The sequence below is a fragment of the Letharia lupina genome (assembly GCF_014066315.1).
Source record: "Letharia lupina isolate WasteWater1 chromosome Unknown contig_3, whole genome shotgun sequence".
In the NCBI taxonomy this organism is placed as follows: domain Eukaryota; kingdom Fungi; phylum Ascomycota; class Lecanoromycetes; order Lecanorales; family Parmeliaceae; genus Letharia; species Letharia lupina.
In genome coordinates this window covers 2,710,532-2,723,207 of record NW_023502972.1, presented here as the reverse complement: position 1 = coordinate 2,723,207, position 12,676 = coordinate 2,710,532, and the positions used below count along the sequence as shown (strand labels likewise).

Here is a 12,676-nt window from a genome sequence, read left to right as displayed (position 1 = left end):
ATAATGATAAACTACAGGGAAGAAGGCTTAAATAGGCCGCAGTGCCAAGAGCACTAAGCCCGATCGGGACGCCTAGTGGAGGAATCCGTAACACTTTCTAATTAATAAATCTTATAAATATCTATATTATCTTAAGGTTACTCGTAAATCTATTAATTTATATCGTTACTTTCTTTTATATTAATATCTTAAGTATCTATATCTTAATTTTCTATTTAAAAAACTTTAAAAAACTCTATTACGTTAATATTCTTCTTTTATATTAATACTTTAACTATAAAAGCTAAGAAGTATATATATTTTCTAAGCTCTCTTATAAATATAAATAAGATGTTCTTTTTTTTATAGAGAAATCGAATAAATTTAATATTAATTTTAAAAAATCTTATACTTAAAAGAATTAAGATTCTAATATAAATATAATATCTTCTAAATTAATATATCTTCGGCGAGGAAAGGGGGGAATTGGGGTCTGTCTTGGAGACAGTGCGCGGGGGTGATGGATTCAGGCTTGTTGAAGTGTTCATGGGTCGAGAGGACTGTCAAGGCGCATTACTGGAACTGCTGGAGAAGCAGACTGCGTTGGAAGAATCAGTGGACGGCTAAGCCAGTTGACTCTGGACAGTGCAAGAGATTAGTATTATGGGCGCAAAGATTACCTTATTTATTGACAGTTTTGAGGGTTGATGTATGGTCGGGACTCTGTGCTTTCTTTTTTCCATCCAGCACCCGTCGATACATCTTCGCCGCCTCCGCATGCTTGTCTTGGGCAGCGTGAAGAGTACCCAAGTTGTCGACAATGTTGAGAGTAAATGTATGATTGGGGCCCCAGGCTTTCTCGAATCCAGCCAGCGCCAGCTGGTACATTTCCTCCGCCTCCGCATGCTTGCTCTGATCAGCATAGAGGCCGCCGAGACTGTGGGAGGCACCACAAATCTCAGCGGACGGGTTAGGGTTAGGGTTAAAACCCGGTTCGATATCAAGTCTTCTAATCCCCATTCCTCGGCGACGTGAAGGGTGACCGCTTGATACGGTATAGGAACGGTGCAGTTTTAGATGTTCTTGGAGACTTCGCAGAGTCTTTTGAAGTCTCTGCTATCACGAATCTACATTGCATAAAACACAGAACTTATAATTATTCAAGGACGTATCCATTCCGGCTGGACAATCTTGGGCGGCAATTTATTCAGCATCTTTATCAAGTACGCAGCCGACCATCAAGCACCCACAGACCACGTTCTCGAGTTGCCTCCAAAGCGTGTTGGTCTACAGGATTATCCGTTTCTTTCGGGTTGCCCTCCCTGTCTAATGTCGCGTCCGGGTTTGTCGCAATAGGTATATCAATGTGATATTCGTTGTGGTCGCTTCAGGACTCGCGGTGAGATGCTCTAGGCAACGGCTTTAGAGGAGTATCACTTGGTGTAGGATCGGTCGGACAAGTAGGTGTTTACGTTCGCTTTAAATAATGGCTAGCAAGCGGATTGCAAGTCGTCGTGACGATGTGGATTGTCGCGCGTGTATGCGGGTAGATTCTAGCAATATCGATGGTGTAAATTCATACTGTGTTTTAGTCTACAATAGCACTGTTTTCTTATCGACTCAGAAGCCCCAAATATCATTTTGTTCTTGCCGTTCACCTCCTTCAGATCGCCTCAACCCTTCCACTGTGTTAGTCATGAACAACAGTTGAAGTGCTTGACTCACAAGATCATCAGCCAGCCAACCAGGTTCCCATGGCACCAACAATGCAACCACCAATGATATGTGGCCAAGCTTCTTTCAGCCGCCCATTATAACTCCAGACTGCCCAGGCATCCATAACTGGACCCCCAAGCGCCATCAAAGTCACCAAGCCCGCACTCTCCTGGTCCCCTCTGTACATGAACATGCCAATGGTGAGACCGAGAGAGAGATCTCTAGCACCCATAGGCTTGATGTAGGCCAGCGTGGCTCTATCGCCAGGACGAGCGGTGACACCGAAGTTTTTGGAGCGGAGGATGGGGTTTAGTATGGTGGTGAGACCGGCGGTGGTGAGGAAGGTGGCAACGAGGTAGCCAATGGCAGGCTTGAGCGCATTGATGTCCATGTTTCTTTGATGTTATTCTCTGTTTCAGATCCTAACGCTTTCCTAAAGCTTCAGCCAAGGCCGGGCTTGGCGTTGGAGGACCTACTCTAGACCTATTGACAGAAACGAAAACTAGTCAAGGGAAGAGATGTAAGTCTAGAGCTTGTGCTTCGTCTCTGTGGTACTGATATAGTAATTTTCTTGCTTCTTTGTGGGTTGAAGAAGGATGAAGGAAGAGTATCCGTAAGAGAATGAGAGGCGTGTTCGGGAATTCGGTGAAGTCCGCCCGGCCCGAGACCAAGGGAGCTAGCGTGCCAAGAGATAGGTATGTTCAATATCCCTCTCGCTGTGTTCGGGGTGTTACACGCTAGTAGGGGCCAGATGTAGGGGTTATCATTTGTCCAATCACTGCGGCTTAAGATTTTGTTTACTCATGGGCGCGGCAAGCCTGAGTTGATCAATCAAGATCCCTATATCTGACCCCTGCTAGCGTGTACACCCCGAACAAAGGGGAAGGGATACCTTACTGCGATCAAATTCTACTAATACTTTGTATACCCTATAGTCTTTTTCCCCCAGGAGTTGAAGAAGCGTTTTGCATACGTCGATGGTCAGCTCAATCTTTTCCTAAGCCGATGACCCTGCCTAGGCTCTTCGAGAGCCCACTGCGCGCTCCGCGGCAACATCCTGCACTGAAGCCAAGTCTTTAAAGACCCCTTAGGATCACACTTGCATTACACCCTCGGCAGTATGTCACAGAGGCAGTAGAAGTCGCACTTTGATATTTCCAGTGCCTCTTCAACACCAATTTCCATGGTATTTTGTGGTACTAGCCACATCTCGTCCATCTCGGTACGCCTAAGCGAGGTCTCAACATGCGAGATGGATTATGAGCGGCTCGAATTGACATACTGATTCTGGTTCGCCGATCTCGCATTCAACGTTGGCGCTACCACATAGTGATGCCGGTGCGCAAGATGCAGCCTTGAGCAGGTATAGCGCCTGCCAAGATAACAGTGGTTCAGCTTTTGTCCTTCAGAAGTAATCATACATGAATGGACTCCGCCGTATAAACACGGATGGCCGCTCTTTACGCATACTCTTTAGCAAAAACAGCTGTACAACCCACACTGTTTCAGTCTCGTTCGATCCTTCACTTCGTCCGAGTCGCTGAACAAGAATCGCCATTATTCGATTGCGGGTCTATATTCGCCGCTGAGTACAGCCTTTTAGCATTCCAGGGCATTAAAGGATACCTCATACTTCAAGAATGAACATTTGTAGTACTCAGCAACGCCACGAGAACACCAATCAGCGATACGTTAGGCCGCTTGGCTCTCGACGGTGGGGAGCACCTAATATATATCACTGCCAGCACACAAGCCATCAAGGCCACAGACTCAACGTAAGCAAAGTCGCAAACAGACTCCTCGCAGAAGCCGGTACTACCACTCTACCCAGCGGCGACTACCCATCTTGCGAGCATGGTATCCTTGCTTCGTGGGATCAGTGCCCATCGCGCTCCAAGGCTTCGCAGCCGGAGTCGCCTGCGGGCTCTGGAAGAGAATCAGGCTGCGTAGTTGACAGCAAGGGCAACGGTCGCTAACAATCACAAGCAGAGAGGGCGACGACTTTCTGGTCGATGCGAATACGAGCGCAAGGCGCGTCTGCTTTGGGATTTGCTTGGCCGAGGGATGAAGCTCGCAACTGAGACAGAATGGCGCAGATTTAATGAACGATGGTCTTGCGTTGTACTATTCCGCTCGGTGCTCTCTCGGCCTTTGATACAAAGTTTTCGGCAACTACACATGCACATTTGTTAGCTGGTGTCTGGCAGGTCGTGGCCGGGTCGCATTCGAGGGTCCTGGGGGGGTAACGAAATCTTGGTAAACACTTGCCAAGATTGACAGCCAGCATTGCGGAAGTAATTTAGAAGGTTACTTACTGCTGTCTGCTAGACGTCGTTCGCAGTGGGGCATACTTGCGACTACTTGCTTCTAGAACCGTGCCCGCTCTGGGATTTGAAAAGGGGTCGCTGCATTCCAGCCACCGTCTCAAAACATCTTGGTCAATGTTGAAGTACCTGGCTCGCAGCCCGGTCCCCGGTCATGATTTGGTCGAGATCTGAAATTGAACGAAAGCGGAGTTGGATCTGACGATATGGAGTAATTAGTTGCCCCATTCGTGAAAAACACGCGTTACAAGCACACATAAGGGCCCACATAGAGTGTAGATTGTTTGGGCCGTCTCACGCGGGGATAGCAGCCTAATAGAGGCTTGAACAGGCGTATTTCTCGTACTCCAGCACAAGAGAAATCCCATGCCTATGGCATAGACCTGGAGTGAAATGATAGCTAGCTATGTACAGGTGTGGGTGGGTGGGACAAAAGGTATGCAATGGTTCTGAAAGAGACAGAATCGAATGAAGAGCCATTGACAGGTGCAAAACAGTTGGCTATATAGCTCGTACTGGACACCTGTCTCCTACCCCTTGCAAGGGTACCGACAAGGCCATGAAACAGGAGCATATCATATATCCCACTAACCCCCAGTCCCACGGTGGCGATCTCTATGTGGAGATAGGTGATCCAATGCCAATTGTCAATAGAGGCAACGCTCTTAAGCAAGCTGATAGGAGTTTCAAATCAATCTGGCTCGTGGAAAACCATCTGTCTGGCATCTACAGACCGTCAAGAAGCAACAAGATTCAAAAACTCCATTCATTGCTCCGTTTCAAGAGAAACGACAAAACCTCTTTGTCGCCCCGCTATTGGCCCTTCTTTCCCATTCCAATATCCTACCCATTGACCCACTCACTCTTTGTACACCTCGGGCATCTCACCCTTGAATGGGTTTTTTATGCCCTCCCTCGAAGTGTGCCGAGCAAAACTCAAGATGATATCGGCTGCGAACTCGGGGTACTTCTGAAGCAACGGCTTGGCTATTGGCGACTTGTACCAGTCAAAGTTGATGTTGCAGGCGTAGAGATCTGCCAACAATCTTCGGATGCCTGAAGTCTGAGGAACATTTTGGTATGCATAGGCGATTGTTTCAATGCTGGGTCCCGTCACGTTGCCGGGCTTCAAGGTCTTGAAGATGATATTGGCAATGCAACCCTTCAAGCTGGTCATGCCGTACTTGTCGGCAAGAACGTACAATCGCATAGGTTCCATAAACCTTCCTTCGTCCCTGATTTTATCCCCAGTTGGTTGCAGAATATCGTAGCGGTGACTATAAAGCCATTCAACCATGAGGTTGAAGATATCAGGGTCATCTTCCGGGAGGTTCATCTTGCGCTCCGAGCTTTCTCTAAAGTTCGAATTGAAAGCGGCCTTGAAGACTGGTGAAGCCTCAAATAGCTCTGCCTCATGGACCTGGAATGCAGTTTCGGCTTCACCGACGACCAGAGTCACGGTGGCAATATCACCCCAGCTAGCGACTGTCAGCAGACTACTCTTACCAGTCTCAGTAGGAAGGTGCTGACATACTGACGCTTCTTTGGCGTTGCAACCGGCGTAGAAGGAGTCGTGGTTGCCATTATCAGACTTGAGGGATTGATGTAACAGCGTGAGGTAGGAATAGTCGAAGAGAATGGAGGTAATCACTTCTCGAAAGTGATATCAGGTTGTGTTGAGCCGCTTCAACACATGCCGGCTCACCATCGCAGTATGGTTTGCTTCCCGAGGGTACTGGCAGCTGAAGAATGCCAACACTTCGCCTGTCTTTTTTCCAACTCGCTCGTCATTAATCGCCACAGTTGCTGTGATTTCACAGAAGAAGAAAACCGCTTTAGACTTTGGCGCTGAAGGCAGAGCTCGCACTTGACAGGGTACACCGGCGTCTGCCCGCACCTAGGCTAGGCGATAAGATTCATTTCCGTCAAGGCATTAAAATGCGAGAATTCTCTCACCCTTATCAAAAGACACGCAGGCAGCAAGCGGAAAGCACAGATACGCGCCAGCTTTACACACGGAGCTAAAGGTGGCCAGCGGATCCCTCATTTGATCGAGATCCATTCTGGTGTCATCCGAGAGTATTCAGAACCACCTGGCATCATATCATCATTGCCAGCGTAACATTCCCCAACGAGTCGAAACTCGTTCCCATCTGGACGGAGTACCAGCGGTACTTCAAACCCTGGGAGAACGCATAGTTTGTCGTACATATGCGTGCTGTGAGGTGCAAGTCCCATACGACCGCCTTGGGTCACGAAGAAGGTTCGGCCAGGAATGTTCTGAATGGCTTGGAGATAATCCCAGGGTTGTAATTTGCGCTTCATCGTGCTGGCGAATCTTGGATGTTTAGCAAAACGTAGTGTTTTCAAGAGCTCTGGTCTCTCAATTTCTGGAGCTTGAAGCATTGATTCGTCAAAGAGAAGAGCTCGTCTGAAGAGTTCGGCGTCTGCACCTCCACCGTAGGAAGCTTCTATTCCGAGATCGGCCATGTCATCAGCTTCGAGAAGCCATTCCATCAGTGCCTTTTGTTGCTCTTCGTGTTCCAGTGGCTTCCCAATATCGACTTTTGCGAAACCACGCCTGCTGATTACATCACAGATAAGGCCTTTTATCTGGATAGTACCTGGCAAAGTTGCAGACCCTATCAATGTTCCACCTTCCGCTGACCATTGCATTTCAGCCAAGTTGGAACTGACGATGGTCGACCGCTCCAAGGTAAGGTTTGTTGGACGAGCACCGGGCCAATCAAAGGTATTGGCAGATGCTGGGATCCTATGACAGGTTTTCCGCGTCCATATTGGCGCAGGGAATGAATCGAAGGTCCAGTCTGGCACCCAAGAAGGCAGAGAAATTTGCTGATTAGCAATTCCTGCTGCACAAATCAATGCAACCATTCTCAGATGAGGCCCTTGTAAAATATCTGGATATGGGTGCCATTGCTGCTGTGACAGCTCTTCCGGGCGTCTGGCAATCTCTTGATAGACTTTATTGATAGTCTGGTATGCCATCTCGTGAAAAGTAGTCTCTGCAGACTTCTCATAGTCTGCGGTCTGCGATGAATTGGAAATATTGAGCAATGCGTAGAGCTTGTCCTGCGGTTTTGCTGCGCCATAGGCCTTGTATGTCAGTGCCAGATTGAAGAGATCATGATGAGTGCCATCTTCTAGCGTCCGCATAGTTGCAGCAATGCGGTAGACTGAGTCTGCTGGCAATCCCCGGAAAAAGATGTCCGATCCTAGCAAAGTCCTCGGTAAGTGCTCGCGAACTAAGACCATGATGGATAACATTCCTTGCCAGGAGAGTGAATACTCCTTTCCCCACAGAATGTCCGTTTTAGTAGCAACTGCAGCTTCTTGTACGGTCCAGATTCGGGAGAACCATGGTCGCGAGAGCAAAGATCGTAATTCCAGCCAACCTGTGTCCTTAGGGCCAGGCAATCCGTGAGACTTAAGTTGGTCTAAGCCTATGCTACCTCTAGTCTGCTGGGACACATCATCGTTGCTGTATTTGTTACCAAGGCCCGCAATCTGGTCCAGCTTCAACAGACGGTCAATTATCTTATTAGCCTTGCGGGAGTCATCTTCGTCGTCGCCCAACCAAATCAGCAGCCTGCTCGAACGCCGATAAATACCAGCCATCAACCCCAGTTGCTGCTCCTTCTCTCGGAGGTTGTCTTGGTCTATGCACAGCTGATCAATCCAGAAGTTTCGAGCTATATCGGGTGCTCGGAGACGTTTCAGCGCACACTCCAGATTCGGAGTAACGCTAAACGGTGCGTTATCACAAACAATAGGTCGTGTGCGATTCTTTGAGCCCCAGCAATAAGACAAGGCATCATATCTGCCTGCAGCCTCCGCCAAACTGATGACACTGGTAGTGCAAATAACAGGATCTGAAGCGCGGCCGGGGAGAATGCACAGAATACGGCAGTCTTTCTGTGGCTGCGGGAGAGGCTTATTTGATAACGGAGAAGAGGCTTTGTCCTGTTCTTTCAGCGGTAGCTGGGATCCACGACGAATAAGTCGAGGGAGCTTCATTCTCATACGTGAGTGTTACACCGTAGATGGCCGTAGGGAGTTGAGAAGCGGAAACATCAGAGCTTTGGCGCCATCGAACGGTGAATCAGCTGAAAATGAGGGTTGCGGCGCTGGAAATTCCGGTTCAAAGCTACTTGGTATCCTGGAAGTGTTTAATGGAGCATTACGGTCAAAGGCTTATAGGAAATCGAGGATCCTTCTGGGTCAAGGCCGCGCAATCAGAGATTCAGTGACACGTCTGTTTTTTATCTCCGCGTCTTCCAGAGCGCTCAAGCGGTTTTATGGATCAATTGATGGTCAAGAAGAGATTTAATCACTCACTGATGGGAAGGTGAGAAGGCGCAAGTGATGAGATAGATAAAAGGAAGTGAAAAAGAAAAGGTCTGAGGCTGAGAAAGGATGGAAATTTTCACACATTTAAAGTTTAAGTCTTGGCGTTCTTGGCACTTCTGGCACTTCTCCTTTTGGACGTGGGGGGGAACCTCAAACTGTTCCTGAGGCAAGTTTGCCGGCCGAATTGTTGGGAGTAAGAAATTTACGATACTCCCGTAGGAAGGGAAGGAATCTGTATGTTGAAAGCCTTCTCCCGTCAAGTTCTTTCCCTGTGCTTCGAAATGGGAAAGTGGGCCGAGCCCGTACTCTACACACACTCCGGGTGAACTGGCGCCTCTCCCCTTAGTTTTCTCGTTCTCACAGTCCTACAAGTCTTTTCCTACAGTCACACGCGTAAAGGAGGTTTAGCTGAGTGAACATCCAACAATCCGAATGTCAATCTTCTCCCTAGCCCCTACACACAGTCGATCTGACGGTATCCAATCTTGAATGGCGTGCGTGTGATGGAATTAAACCGTCAGAAACGCCTGGCTATCTCAGCTGGATGTTCTCCATCAAAGGTACGTCCAGAATATTTCAATCTGTCCTTCAAACAGTGAGGTCGATGAGAATTAATCAACAAAGCAATGACCGACGAAGAGACTGCACAGGTTCAAAATTGGCAAAAGAGTTTCGTCATCCTTACTGGTTGCGGATTTGCTCTGAATTCCCAGGTCGCACTCTATTTTCGTACCTGCTGAATCGTGGCACGGAAGAACAAGCAAAACAAATTCGCCCTTAGATCAACGTTCTGCTCAAATCGGCTTCGTTGTTTAGAGCTAACCCCGGTTTGATTTCAAGAACTTCATGTCTCCTCCACATTCTATAGCTCAAGTCCCTCAGGATTCCTATATGTTGTGAAGCATGAAAAAGATGGGCTATCCCAAAGTGTAGCCCGCATAATGTGATGGGGGGGCTACTCCAGCCACGGGGTCACGCCTCTTTTCTCAACGCCGTACGGCGCGAACATTCTGATTTCGATGCCATCAGGGCGAGCAATCTTTTCGCCTGGCGGATCTTGTCAAGATTGATAGTTGCGTCCTAGTCACCGCTGCTTTGACTATTCGAGGGACGTTGAAGCCTAGCGACATCTCTACCCTTGATTGAAAGAACCGATCGGCTTAAAATTGAGACGAGCGAAGTCTCCGAAAATCCGCACTGCTTTTTCATTCCTGTTCGATGCGCCTTCTGCCAGCGTCATTCTGAACATCGCAGCGGCGACTACTCTTGCCTTCGCGGTCGCTGTGGAAAGCTTGCCCAGTAACATCTCTACAATTTCACAGTCGGCCCTTATGCCCGCCAAGGCAAACACTTCACCGCGAATCCATTCTGCTCCAAGCTCAATCAGTGCCGACACACTTGCTCGCCTATTGCAAGCGATAGCTTCCTCCAGCGCGGTGCAGCCGCGCCCACCGACTCCTTGCAGCAGAACTTCTATTGTTTCTAAATCTGCGAAAGCAGCTCCTGAGTTAGCCGCTGTGATGCTTTTGTAGCTTTCTGGGTCTGCAGTTCTTGCATTTATGTCTGCACCACAGGCCACTAGACCTCTGATGGTTTTAATGTCTATGGCCTGCGCTGCGAAGTGTAAGGCTGTTCTCCCTTGGTCTGGTCTCCCTTGATCTGTTCTCCGGTCAATCCTGCAACCCCTGTCCAACTGTAGTTTAACCACCAGATTATGTCCATTTCGCGACGCATGATGCAGTGCTGTCATGCCCCTACTGCCAACACTCTCAATTTTGGCGCCTTGAAATAGTAGCGCTTGAACCACATCAAGGTGGCCGTATGGTGCACCTAAGTGCAAGGCTTTGGTTTCGGAGGCTCCGCAGTTCAAATCTGAATAAGGCAGTATGGCAAGCACATTGGCATGGCCATTTGATGCTGCATGGTGAAAAGCCACCGGTGTTAGGAATACGTAACCTTCTTCAATAGGGGCCAACGGGCTAGAGCTTGGACGTTCCGTATACCACGGCTCTCCTCCTCTTAAGAGAGGATCAGCTCCCCCTTCAAGCAGAACCTTCGCTACCATGGCATGTCCATTTTGCGATGCTTTGATCAAAGCTGTTTCACCTAGCAGATTCCGTTCGTTGCACTCCAACCCACGCTGAATGAGGAAAGCAACGATCTCATCGTGTCCGTCTGCTGCTGCGTAGTGCAGCGCCTTCATGCCCATCTTTGCGTGTGGAGGGTCAATATCGGGGCCGCGTGGCACCTTCTGAAGCGATCCCGCCGTACAAAGTGCTCTGACAATCTGGAGGTGGCCATTCTTGGCAGCCGCCTGGAGACATGTGAGACCGGTGGCAGTATCGCTGGCGCTTGCTTGAACACTCCTTTCAAGCAAGGTTTCAACTATCTGCTTATGACCATTGCTTGCAGCCTGGTACAGTATCTCGTGCTCGATGATTCTCCCATCCTTGGTCGGTAACATCATGTTTTCCGCTTGGAGTAAGCGTTCTAATATCGATGCGTTGTCAGATGCGCAAGCAATCATGAGTGCTCTATGGTCGGAGAAGCCAAAGGTTCGCTGGCCCAGCAGCAGTTCGACAACAGCATCTTGACCGTGATGACAGGCGATTAGAAGTGTCTCATCATGATGCCGCTCGTGTTTCAGATACTCGTGAAAAGGAGTTTCGACTATCTCGAACACGCTGAGGTGGCCTGTTTCCACAGCCCAATGAACAAGCCCATTGACGGTAGGTCTCTAGCTTCTTGGGCATCGGATTCCGGCACTGGACAGCCCTTGCATCCGTTCGGGCCGAAGTGTGTTGGTGAGGACCCCACGGCCGAAATCCGAATGCTAGAAATTTGTGCTAAACGAGATCCTAAAATTGCAGTCATTACATACCTGCTCCTCATCGGTCAATTCTCCAACGAAGCGGCTCCGTTCTCGTTCCAAGCGTCTGCAGAGAAGAGGTTCTGAGCCGTCTCCGAGAAGTATGATCACACGAAAGTGGACAATGGGCTTCCGCTCGAGAGCTAGCCAAGTAGGAGGATAGTATTATGTTGCCTTACGGGGTCACATAACCTCAAGACTCCGATTCCTACTGCTGTATGCAGCATGAATCGTAACCTGTATCAAGGAGGAAGAGTGGTGATCGACGCGCCGATTAGCCTGTTCAACGCTCGGTATATCTGTATGTGATACAATGAATGGGCAGATGAAAGAACAAGGTTGAATTCAAGGAAGAGTAAGCGCTAAACTCAGTATAATCTAGACCAGCCTTGAAGCTACTACTCATCCGGCCTATTGTCCTGACTACTCAGTTCGACTCGCCGAAGTTCAGCTCTCATTTTCATCAATCATGGAAACCAATTTACACTGTCAGTCGCTATTAATCTTTGTGACCCTAGGATTGTGAAGGCGAGCTCGATAATCGACAGGGTTAGAGAAAGCATCGGCGCAATGGCCAGAATAAAAGGAACAATTCTGAACTCAATAGCCACGATGTCACTCACAAAAAAATGTTCACTTTTTCTTGAATGTGTTAAGTTCGAAAAAAGGCGTTGTGTCATCATGCTGTCCGCGTCCTATCTTTCCGAGGTGATCATGGTTGGATGAGAAGAAGATCCGCTGACTTCCGCATGCCTGTGATAAAGCTTAAGAGATTATACCCAATTACAACACATACCCCCGCAGATGAGGTACCGGTCTACAGCGCAAATGTCATGATGAACAGAGCCTCGATCTTCAAACTTCAAGATGACACAGGCATCATTTCGCAACGGGTGTCGCTCTGCCAGTCTGTAAAGTATCGGATTCTGTCCGCAATACGATCGGTGTCGTAGCTGCTAAAGAACGCCGGTTCGCTTCGCTACTTCGAATCCCGAAGTTATATTGGAATTGTACCACGAGACCTCTTATTGAACTGGACCGGTGATCATTCGCCCTGCCAAACTATTCAACAAGCCCCGCGGGCATCCGAAGGTTCCGAGACAAAGGCTCCACAATCAGTAATCAATCATGATGGTCATATGCTGCAGGGACTGTTCGATCGCTAGATGTCTTCAGGTGCAGTATCCGGCGCTATCTCTGCAGGATTCGGGGCGAGCCTCGCTCATTTCGGCAGGCTATTACGCACCGAAGTGCTTACTGGAGCATCGCTCCTATCATTATAACATGTGCTTTATGAGTCGCTGCAGTTTACCACGTATCAAGGGATTTTGTGCTGAGCTGTTAGAGCGGATTTTCAAGCTACAGGTGGCATTGGTATACTTCTCGGAGATAACTCGTCCACAGCGTGGGCCAAAGC

The 12,676-nt window shown here is 48.7% G+C and overlaps 4 protein-coding genes across 4 annotated transcripts; all 4 read right to left on the bottom strand.

Annotated features, from left to right (window-relative positions):
- Window positions 1-1,642: 1,642 nt before the first annotated feature.
- HO133_007564 (uncharacterized protein) lies at window positions 1,643-2,086 on the bottom strand (the record flags this gene model as incomplete). The annotated part of the gene is made up of 2 exons (XM_037298455.1): window positions 1,643-1,658; window positions 1,725-2,086. The coding sequence occupies 2 exons, from the start codon at window positions 2,084-2,086 to the stop codon at window positions 1,643-1,645; spliced, it is 378 nt and encodes a 125-aa protein (XP_037157090.1).
- A 2,792-nt stretch (window positions 2,087-4,878) lies between these two features.
- Window positions 4,879-5,603, bottom strand: HO133_007563 (uncharacterized protein; the record flags this gene model as incomplete). Its single annotated transcript, XM_037298454.1, has 2 exons — window positions 4,879-5,497; window positions 5,554-5,603. The coding sequence occupies 2 exons, from the start codon at window positions 5,601-5,603 to the stop codon at window positions 4,879-4,881; spliced, it is 669 nt and encodes a 222-aa protein (XP_037157089.1).
- A 459-nt stretch (window positions 5,604-6,062) lies between these two features.
- HO133_007562 (uncharacterized protein) lies at window positions 6,063-8,057 on the bottom strand (the record flags this gene model as incomplete). The annotated part of the gene is made up of 1 exon (XM_037298453.1): window positions 6,063-8,057. The coding sequence occupies one exon, from the start codon at window positions 8,055-8,057 to the stop codon at window positions 6,063-6,065; it is 1,995 nt and encodes a 664-aa protein (XP_037157088.1).
- A 1,465-nt stretch (window positions 8,058-9,522) lies between these two features.
- HO133_007561 (uncharacterized protein) lies at window positions 9,523-10,917 on the bottom strand (the record flags this gene model as incomplete). Its single annotated transcript, XM_037298452.1, has 1 exon — window positions 9,523-10,917. The coding sequence occupies one exon, from the start codon at window positions 10,915-10,917 to the stop codon at window positions 9,523-9,525; it is 1,395 nt and encodes a 464-aa protein (XP_037157087.1).
- Between the last annotated feature and the right edge of the window lie 1,759 nt (window positions 10,918-12,676).